General features: G+C 38.5%; 1 protein-coding gene across 2 annotated transcripts in view; it reads left to right on the top strand.

The window, feature by feature from the left end:
• LOC147331942 (kinesin-associated protein 3-like) overlaps positions 1–4550 on the top strand; it is an 18392-nt gene extending 13842 nt beyond the window's left edge. For both annotated transcript variants that reach the window (XM_086288288.1, XM_086288287.1), the window contains exons 17-20: positions 1600–1685; positions 1776–1932; positions 3127–3211; positions 3393–4550. In XM_086288288.1, the coding sequence (XP_086144414.1) occupies positions 1600–1685; positions 1776–1932; positions 3127–3211; positions 3393–3495 (431 nt within the window). In that variant the 3' untranslated portion in view covers positions 3496–4550. The remainder of the gene's footprint in view (positions 1–1599; positions 1686–1775; positions 1933–3126; positions 3212–3392) is intronic.
• Positions 4551–11441: the final 6891 nt, after the last annotated feature.

Raw genomic sequence — 11441 nt, 5'->3', positions numbered from 1 at the left:
GAAAAGCTTACCACAAAACGGAGAAGTTATGACAAATCAGACTATAAGGCAAAAAGAAAGTGCAGCTTTATGGTTTCATGGACAAAAGAATTTCTGTGGCTGCAATATGACGAGCTAAATAACCAGGGCTGCACATAAGTGGTCCGCAGGTGCGCATTCGCTGTCAAAATAAAAAACACGCACAAGGGTTAGGGTTAAATTTAAAAACTGTACTTTTGAGTTAAAATATATATTTATAATTTTAATAAATGACAAATTAAAAATGCATGAACATTTTTTGTATCGAAAAAATATCGAACCGTGACACCAAAGTATCGAACCGAACCGAACCGTGAATTTTGTGTATCGTTGCACCCCTAGTGTATATATATATATGTGTGTGTGTGTGTGTGTGTGTGTGTGTATATACATATATACAGTCCGGATGACATTCCGATATCATTGCTGTATATCCTGGTGGTGTGGATCAGTGAATTGATGTCTTGTCTCTGTCTTGATGTCATCCATGTACAGGAGGTGGCTGACAACTGTTCCCTTCCGTAGTCAGTATCCGTAGCCAGTCTTGTCAGTGATCTCACTGAGGGGGTTCAGGCCTATGCAGAACAGCATTGGGGACAGAGCATCTCCTTGGTAGATCCCGCACTTGATGGTGACTTGTGCTATGGGCTTGAAGTTGCCCTCTAGTGTTGTCCACCGCATCCCCATTGAGTTCCTGATGAAGGCTCTTAGGGTCTTGTTGTTTTTGTGTAGTTCTAGGCATTCCAGGATCCATGTGTGGGGCATAGGTCATAGGTCTTCTTGTAATCAATCTAGGCAGTGTACAGGTTGGTCAGCCTGGTCTTGCAGTCTCGGCTGATTGTTCGGTCTACCAGTAGCTGGTGTTTTGCGCCTCAGGTATTCTTGCCCATCCCTTTCTGTGCCCCACTCATGTATTGACCCATGTGCCTGTTCATCTTAGCTGCTATGATGCCTGACAGGAGCTTTCACGCGGTGCTGAGGCAGGTTATTGGTCGGTAGCTGGAGGGGACCGGTCCCTTCTGGGGGTCCTTGAGGATCAGGATTGTCCGGCCTTCGGTTAGCCATTCTGGGTGTCTCTCATTGGCTAGCAGCTGGTTCATTTGTGCCGCCAGAGTGCAGTCAGCTTCTTCAGCCAGTAGGCGTGAACCATGTCGGGGCCTGGTGCTGTCCAAACTCTTGATATTGGAGACCCTTTCTTGGATGTCTGTCACTGTGGTGGTTACTGGATCCTGTTCAGGAAGGTTGCTGTGGTCTGCCCTCAGATCCACTAGCCACTGAGCATTGCCGTTATGGGTCGTTCTCACATATGCACTTCCAGTATTGGTCTGTCTCCTGTCTTGGTGGTGCTGTTCTCATATTGTTCCAATGCTACTGAGAGTACACCTTGGATGGTTCTGTGGAGAACAGCTGGTTTATTCTCCTGCCTTTGGTCTCTCTGGTGTACCTCTTCAAGCGGCTGGCCAAGGTTGTGATTCATTTCTCTCTCGCTCTCTCTCTCTGTATGTGTGTATGTATATATGTCTGTCTGTCTTACAGCACTATCTGAGGATTTCTGTGGGTTTTCTTTAACCCTCTTTGTAGAGGCTCCAGCTTACCTCATTGATCTGATGCATGACAAGAATGCAGAAATTAGAAAAGTGTGTGACAACACCCTTGATATTATTGCTGTAAGTTAACAATGTGCTACTGATGGATGTCTGTTTTCTAAAATAAGGACTAGAAATGCACCTTCATATTTTTGGTCTGTCTCCTCCAAGGAATATGACGAAGAGTGGGGCAGGAAAATTCAGTCAGAGAAGTTCCGTTTCCACAACAACCAGTGGCTGGAGATGGTTGAGAGTCGGCAAGCAGATGAGTCTGAGCCTTATCTTTATGATAACGACAATGACCGGACTGATCTCTTCTACAGTGCAGGTACACTGAGCAAAGACTCAGCTGTGCATGTAGAACAGGAAAATTGACCAGCCTGACAGTAAATTTTACCTTCCCAACAAGACTTGACAGTTTGTTTTGGGGGGGGGACTGGCAGGTTGTCATTTTGACCTCATCCCATAACAGCAGCAGAAATGGCAAGGAAATCATTTCCTGAGGAAGTTGATGTTTAATTTTTATAAATGATTAGGATTTGACAAAATAAGCATTTAACATGAATTTTTAGAAGTTGTCTAGTGATTTATTTCATTACAGATTGTAAAGGTAAAATATATTTTAGTGTCCACAATTAAACAAAGCAAATATAATGAAGCTATTAATAACAAGGAACTCACTGTGAAATAGCTCATTGACTACATTTAAAAGTTTACCATACAATCGGCTACAACAAAATAAACCAAATTTTAATAAATAAATTATTGTAAACGTAGAATACTGAAAATGTATCAATCTGTCCACCTCTGTTTTATGCCACTGGACCTCTTCCCACACCGACCATCCACTTTCCCCCCATCTGTAGCCCTTCACCCAGTCCTCACCCCTTAAAACCATCCGATTTGGCTGCTCCTCTCTGGATTTCACTGTTGTGCGGATTAGTACAAACACTCAGGTCTCTGTTGTGTTCAACCAGCAAAAACTCTGGCTACAGCGCCTGTGCTAATAGTTATTTATCTTTAACTAGCTTTTGATCATGATATAGCAGCATTCTTATCTAAATGTATATGTGTTTGTTTTGTTTACACACAATACAGCCAAGTATGTACTGATTAGTGTTTTACATTTCTCTGGGGTCAAAATGACTTATTTGGCAGTTCTAGGCATAAATTATCATTTTTGTTTGTTTTTATTCCAGTTTATCACACAAAATTCACAGAATGAATAATCAATAATCGAAATCGAAATAACAAAACAACCCACCTGACGGTTCTCTTAAGAGATGGAAATAAGAAGAGATGTCTTCTGTGTGATATTATTAAATTATTATTTGTACTGAATGTCATTGCATTCAGTAAATTCACATTTAACATCAAAAGCAAAAACTGACTTTTACAGGTAAGTAACTACATAGCAGGGACTCAAAATAGGCTAGAACTTGAAATTTAGACTTTTAGTCTGTTTACACTTTTTAAATTAAATGTATCTACTGGTTTATTGTTGTGTTCTTCAATCTTTTAGATGGAATAACTCCAGGAGATGGCTCAGTCAGCCCAGACTTCTTCAGTGACCTGCAACCGCAGAATGGAGACTCGCACCATGCAGGGTGAGTTAACAGGAGACAGAAACATTCTAGCCATTCTACAGCTTACTGAATTTTAAATTCAGGCAATCAAAGCCTCCACCTCTTTTGCCACACTATAAAATCCCAGTCCAGTGTTTCACATTTTTATTTTTCATACTGTTAAATTGGCTTTTTTTTTTTTTTTTGTAACTTTGTCTACCAGAGACATTGGCGATGTTTTCGACCAGACCAGCTCATCACCTGCACGACCAGCCACGGCCTATGGCTTCAGACCCGATGAGCAGCCCTTTTATCAGTACTCATAGACACTTTGAGTCTGCTTTGTTCACGTCGTCTTTGTTTCATTCCTCTCCACCAAGTGCATATTCACACATTATCTACAACTCCACTCTCATTGTTTAATTTATTAAAGTGACAGCCCCTTGCAGTGTAGCATTTCATATGCCTCATCTTGACATGTTAAGAATAGTTGTAGTTATTCAGACAGTGCTTTCAAATGCTGAAATTAATAATACAGACCACACTAACACTGCAGATTGCATACAATTTTCACTTAGCTATTTCATCTATTTACAATCATCTCAAGCAGAACTAGTTACGTCTTTCTTTAAAATTTGCTTCTGTATGTTGGTAGGTTTTGCTTTTCTTTTTTTTTCTTATGTGATAATTAATATTTATACAAAAATATTCAGCGTCTTTATTGAACTGTTTGAGATCCTTCATTTTGGCTCCTTCAAAACCATGTCAACATGTGACATTTATTTAATGAGTTTACAGCATGTTTCTTTTATCTATGTCACTGTAAAATGGGAACATTGTTGTTACAGCCTAGGGTGCTTTCACACTGGCCAGCTAGTCTGGATCTCCACAAAAAGACTTCCTCCTTGTGTATTAGTCGGGGATAGATTTCAGTTCATGTTAAATGTTGCATAAGTAAATTTGTGACTGTTAAAAGGTCCAAGTTGATGTAGGAGCTGAATGCTGACCAACAGATAAAAGCCTGGTGCCTACATTACCTGCAGGGCAGTGTAGTTGCTGACAGTTTGTTCAAATCATTCTGTGATCCGCTGGTATACCTTAAGTCTGCAGCAGAGAGGAGAGCAGGCTATAGTCTGCTGAGCCGCATTGACATTTTTTTTTAAACTGTGAAATTCTTCAGCTCCTTAAGTGAAATTCTATGTTAGCATTATTAGAAATTAGGAAACTGCAAAGGCTTTAAACACCTGTCCCCCTGCCCCCTTGTTTTTTTTGTTGTTGTTGTTGTTGTTGTTGTTTTTTTATATTGATGTGCAATAGTGAAGTGCTGTCTGTTTCCATCTCTGTTACTACAAGCTGAAAAATAAAATTTCATCATGTCTTTCATGATCTCATTGGCTAATGATTTAAATTGTAAGAAACAGCAATGACTTCAAATACAATTCCCAAGAAGGAAAATTGGTAAACGATGCTTGTTTCTTATTTTTTGTAGCACTCCCAGGTGGTACTGTGCCATTAGTTCATTTTCTTAGTCTTTGCCATTGTCCTCTAGTTTTCTGCATGCATTTCAAAGTGTATGTACATCACATACAAATTAATATTTAAAAAATGCAAACCCAGTCTCAAAGCGCCCTAAGATTTATTGTAGTTTGAAATTTGGCTTATAACAGATGTCAAAACCACAGCAGTATTATGGGGAGCTCTTCTTCTAACCACTACATTTATGTGATGTTTCTGACCTGCTACCCCACAGACTTGCTAAATCGAAATCTGTCCTGTCAGACCACACTTAATGCAGTGTTCATAAAATGAGGCCAGAAATCCTTTCCTTGAGGAAAGATAGCTGTGAACTGAAAAAATGTGTTTCAAAAAGAAACACAAAAAAACCCATCCATGATCATCAGTCACCTAGCACATCATTTCTCATGGCTGTTTAAATAGAAACAAGAGTGTACTTTGGGTATTCCTCATAATGCTTCTGGGTGTTTTTTAACAGCAATGAGATCTCAAAAGAGTTGTCTCTGTGAACATGCACTTAAAAAATAAAACAAAAACAAACTCTAAAAAAAGAAGCTAAATATAACATGCCTACTTTGATAACATGGTTTAACATGTATATTTTAAATACATGGTGGCATATTAATATTAAATGGCACTGATTAAACCACATATGGAAAAGATGGTCTGTTTGAAGAAAACTTTTACATACAGTATTGGTTTTAGTCCTATTTGCACATATGTACTTGTGTTTTTGTTTACTTTACCATAAGTTTGTTTTTGTTTTTTCTCTTTCTCTCACCCTCTCTCTCGCACTTTTTTTCCCACTTCACTCAGCATGCGAGCCTTGTGCTTTACGCTGGGAAGCGGGGGGAGGGGCGGTAGCAGTAGCACTGGAACAGAGCAGGAGGGAGAGAGAGAGAAAGAGAGCCAGGGACAACAAGGTCACATTAGAACGGTATAGTAATCATCCACAAGTATTTTCAGTTGCAGATGATAAAGGATTCGGAAAGTTTATTCATGCAGGTCCATATGACAGAGAATATGCATCTTCTTTTTGTTTTCATATTATAATTTATATTTAATTGTGTTGTGGTTTGCAGTGTTTTGTGTTGTTTCACTTTAAATTTGTAAAAGGAAAAAGCTGAAAATTTAAGTAGTTAAAAGTTGAAATGTGAATAGTTGAGTTTTGTATTATGATTTATTTATTACATTTTATGTGGAGTGAATAAATAAAAGTATATTGACGATGGCCCCTACAGACAAAGCACATACAAACTTCAAATCACGTACGAACCCTGAAGCACGTACAAACTCCAAAACACGTAAAAACACGTACAAACTCCAAACACATAAAAACTCAGAAGCACATAAAAACTCAAAACACGTACAAAAGACAACAGAAGTACTCCAGGATGCTAGGGGCAGTGTTGAACTTTTGTTACCTAGTGGCTATACAACCCAGCAAGTACCAACAACCGGATTTGGTGTGTGGTAATAACAGGTAAACGAACATTTTTTTATTAAAATGGTAAATGGCCTGTATTTATATAGCGCTTTACTAGTCCCTAAGGACCCCAAAGCGCTTTACATATCCAGTCATCCACCCATTCATACACACATTCACACACTGGTGATGGTAAGCTACATTGTAGCCACAGCCACCCTGGGGCGCACTGACAGAGGCGAGGCTGCCGGACACTGGCGCCACCGGGCCCTCTGACCACCACCAGTAGGCAACGGGTGAAGTGTCTTGCCCAAGGACACAACGACCGAGACTGTCCAAGCCGGGGCTCGAACCGGCAACCTTCCGATTACAAGGCGAACTCCCAACTCTTGAGCCACGATCACTCATATATATTTGACTATATATATGAATGCTTGTGTATAAATACACAAACAATACACATATGCTTTCAATTGTGTAATTTAAGTGATCTAAGTAGCTCTGGTTTGGAAGTTCAGAGCTACCTAGATCACTTATGCTAGAAATGTGTTTTGGAGTTTGTACGTGTTTTGTCTCTAGGGGCCACCGCATATATTTATATATAAACATATATAAATAAAACCACTTTTTTTTTTTACATTAGTAATTTCTTTTGTGCATAATTTTATATTATTGTTAATAATAAATTAATTAAAGCAACAAAACAACCTGAAGAGCCGGTTCGGAGCCGAAAGAGCCGGCTCTTTTTAGTGAGCCGAACTGAAAGAGCCGATTCTCTAAAAAGAGCCGGAAATCCCATCACTAGTTGTTAGAATTTATTTAATATTACTTTCTAGACCAGGATCCATTTCTACGCAGCTGATGGCTGGTAACTGTGCAGGGGCGGATCTAGCAAAGTTTAGCCAGGGGGGCCAATAGGGGATGAACAGGGAAAAGGGGGCACAAAGACATACTTTTCATTCTTATTCTCATTTAAAATATCTAGCTTTTAATAAATAATTATCTGAATCTGATGTAAAATGTATAGAAGTCCATTACTGTATATAGTAACTATTAAGTCTAATATACCCTAGTAAGCTAGTATTTTTTCCTTTGGGAAGGTACCATCTGTGCAGTCTGCAATTCTTTTGAAGAAAGATGTTGAATCTATTTAATTATTCTTGAAAAATAATTGATTTCTGTGCATTTTTTTCACCCTGCATCAAATTAAAGTTGATTACGTCGATTAAGCATCATGAGGTGGGGGGTGGGTCCGTATTTTATTTTTTTTTGCTGGGAGTTTGCAACCCTATTAGTTAGGTTGCTTACTCTTTAAAATACCAGAATTGGGAGGATGGAGTAGGTTTAAGTTTATTAGATTGATTAGTATTGAACTATGAAATGTTTTGGGTGCAGTGTACTTTTTTGCATACAGGTATAACAGAATAGCTTTAGTGTTGTTGTTTATTTAAACTTGAGTATGAACTTATACAAAATTCAGCAAGATATTAAAAAAACAGTTTTATTGATTAAAAAACACTATCGGATTCATATCGGTATCGGCCAATATCCAAATTTATGATATCAGTATCGGACATAAAAAAAAGTGGTATCTAGTATCTTGCCCAAGGATATTTGGCACACAAACTTGAGGAGCCAGGGATCGAACCACCAACCTTCCAGTCAGCAGCTGACCTGCTGTACTACTGCTCCTTAGCTACAGCCAACCCAATACTTCTGAAAGTACTTTTATTGCACAATGTTCATTCACTCATGAGCTGCTCTAACATGAATCAAATGGCTGAATTGCTGCCTTATTATGCAGTCAAGTTCTTTAAAATCTAGCTAAAGACCTACTAATTTTGTTCAGGTGTGTCACAGCAAGGACACATTTAAAAGTTTCAGGACATTGGCCCTCAAGGACTGGAGTTTGACATCCACGATCTACACTAAACCTGTCATATTTAGTTTAAATCTATTTTCACAGTTACAGGAAAATCAATTCTGCATCTATCTATAATTATCAGACATTAACTTGTTTTTGTAAAACACTTTTAAACAAGAATAACAAAGAAATGTTGTAAATGACAATGCAATGAAATAATAAATCGAGGTCAGGTAGCTTTTTTTTTTTTTTAAATGTTTTAATGGAATGATTTTTATGAAATAGGTCTAGAGAGGAACATTTTTATCCTTTATAAATTAAAAATAGATCACACACCTCCTAGGAGAGGTAGTATCTTCTCTTGCTGATATATGGTATAGCAAACACACGTATATCTGTCTGAGTGTAAGGGCCTTTTGTTCAGATACGCTAGACTCCTGGCACCAGCTTTGGGGAGTCTTCACGGGGTCACATCTTGACCCCCCGCCCACACACACACACAGACACACACACACACATACTTACACGACACACACACACACAAGGTATTCTTTGTCCACATGTATACCTATATGAAATGTCATATGTTAATGTACCTATGCATATTCATGTAACCACAATAAAAGGAGTGCTATGGGGAACCTGGCTGAGAGTCTGATGGAGGTCAAATGGGTGGAACGACACTTGGCTCCAGGCAGGTCTCCCTCATGAGTAACACAAAGAACTTTGCCTACTTGTGTCTTGCTTTTTGCTGTGTAGTAAATTGTCTTGAACGTTCCAGCAAATAGGTGTATGCTACAAACCTATCAGCTGGCTTCTCCCTTAGAGACAAGGTGAGAGGTTCAGCCATCCGGGAGGGGCTGAACCAGGAGGGGAGAGTAGAGCCAATGCTCCTCCACATCAAAAGGAGCCAGTTGAGGTGGTTCAGGCATCTGACAATGATGCCTCCATGGGCATCTCCTGGGTGAGGTGTTCTGGGCATGTAACCACCAGGAGGAGGCCCCGGGAAGACCCAGGACACGATGGAGAGATTATATCTTGGTGTTCCCCTGGACAAGCTAGAGGAGGTGGCTGGGGAGAGGGAGGTCTGGGCTTCTCTGCTTAGGCTGCTGCCCCCCCAACCCGGCTCCAGATAAGCGGAAGAAGATGGATGGATGGACTTAATTAGCAAGATAAATTATAACAAGTTGTACAAGCAATCTTCCAGTAACAGTCATGTTCAGCATCCCAATATGTAAGCGTGAAAATACAAAAACTCTTTCTCTGTTTTGTCAACAGGAATGTCTGTTTGGGGCAGTGTGACTTTCCAGTGGCTAGACTTTAGAATATTCCTGTAGGTTTACAAAGTACCGAATGGTTTAGGCCCACAATATATTTCTGATATGTTATAAGCCTATTACTGTTAGTGTCAAACTACCTTGAGGCGACTGTTGTTGGTACTATATATTTATGAAATATAGTGCTCCTTTTTACACTTATATTTCAGAAAAATAAAATGAATACATACATACATTTAATTAGTTATTTATAAAATATAATTTAAAACTTAATTACCTTGCACAACGTTTCTGATTAAGTTAATTTTATTTTGTGTTAAACAAAAGTGTTTCATAAAAACAAATGTTGGTTGTCACATCGGTTGTAACTACAACATTAGAGGACACTGTGGGATATGGTTCATATCACACACTGGAACTGACAATCTGTTCATTGTCAGTTTTGTTCATGCAGTGGTTAGTTTGTGGAAAAAGCACAAGACTTTGAGGGCAGGAGGTATTTGGTAATTTTCACAGATGAGAGCAGGGCCAGTCTAGGTTCTTTAGGAGTTTTAGGAGTGCTCAGCTCCCACTCAGTTCCCGAGCACTTAGGTCTTCAGGTCAGAGGTTGCTTTTGGTCTCGTGTAATAGGTTCAAAACACGGGGATGGGGCTTTTCAGGCAGTGGCACCAAGATTGTGGAATTCTTGTCCATTGTCTTTACGCTGCACAGACTCCACTGACTCTTTTAAAAAGCAGCTGAAGATTTCAATACAGACAAGCTTTTAATTAATTAGTTTTATTTTTTCTATTTATTGTTTTTATTATTATTTTATTCTTATTTCTGATTTTATTTATCTATAAAAAGGGCTATATAAATAAATTTTACTTACTTACTTACATATAATCTAGTGCATACAATGTCTTGCAATTAATATAAAAGGAATATGCCACTAGTAGTCAACTCTGTTCACATTTGCAAACCTCATTTTAGCTGGTTACATACTATGTTACTACTTCTTAAATAGTTGGCTGACCTATTGCTGTCTAAGAATGGTTCAGAATGAATAATCACAGTTTTTATTACAATACACCAGTTTTGGGGTGAAGACCTTTGTTATCAAGGCTTTCGGTTTTTCAGCTGTATTTTTGCATCTTTGAGAATTACAAAGCAGCTGCTTTGTTTAATGGCTACAGTTAGTAATGTTTTCCTGTGGCATTGTGTGGCGCTTCATGGCTGAATGAGTCTTTTGCTGAGCACTAGGGTATTTGTAATCCTCCACCATCTCCAAACAAACAAAACAATTATGTATCATCTGATCGTATTACTAAAATACTGCAGGAAGAATGGTAAATGGACTGGTTCTTATATAGCGCTTTTCTACTCTTCTGAGCACTCAAAGCGCTTTACACAACTTGTGCATTCACCCATTCACACCCATTCGCACAAGCACATTTTTCTAAGTGCTTTCTAAGTAACTAACTCACACACACACTCATACTCCGATGGATGCATCGGAGAGAAATTTGGGGTTAGTATCTTGCCCAAGGATATTTGGCATGCAGACTAGGGGAAGCCAGGAATCGAACCACCAACCGATCAGTAGATGACCTGCTCTACCGCCTGAGCTACAGAAAAATTCATAAGAGATGCTGAATTAGATTAAGCTGCAAAAACCAATCTACCAGCATAAAATATAAGCTTTTTATTCAGAGTAGTCCAAGGATGTCACTTAACAATAGTGGTTATCAAAGTTTTCTTAAATGCTGGCCTTTATACATCTATTTCCTGCACAAGAATATGTGAAATACAACTTAAATTAAATGATTAATTAATTATTTAAACAGACTTTAAGTTATAATTCAAATTTAGATCAACAGGACATTTATTGTTTGCATTTTTATGATAAAAACAATAAAAATATGTATGCCTTTTGCATTCAATGTGATTAAAAGATGAAATGTACAATGCATCTGTTCAAATGTTCGTCAGGAAGAAAATAATTGATTGACTTATTCATTATGTCTCAGATTTAGGGTCTTCCACACATGACTTGGCCAATGTCTTGATTGCTCTATAAAGTATAAACAGTCTACTGGCAGTAGGCTGAGAAGGCAAAGTCATCTTAAAGTTAAAATAGTGTGTTTAAAATTTACTAGTTAAAGCAAATATGACTTTAAATCGTCAAAGGAGCTTGCAAAGAAAAGCGTC

This window comes from Aulonocara sp. 'chitande type north' Nkhata Bay, linkage group LG4 (genome assembly GCF_057382095.1).
Source record: "Aulonocara sp. 'chitande type north' Nkhata Bay isolate Kocher_YH1m ecotype deep benthic linkage group LG4, A_spYH_male_GT1.1, whole genome shotgun sequence".
NCBI classification, from domain to species: Eukaryota; Metazoa; Chordata; class Actinopteri; order Cichliformes; family Cichlidae; genus Aulonocara; species Aulonocara sp. 'chitande type north' Nkhata Bay.
The sequence above is the reverse complement of the archived record's forward strand: the minus strand, read 5'-3'. Positions and strand labels throughout refer to the sequence as shown.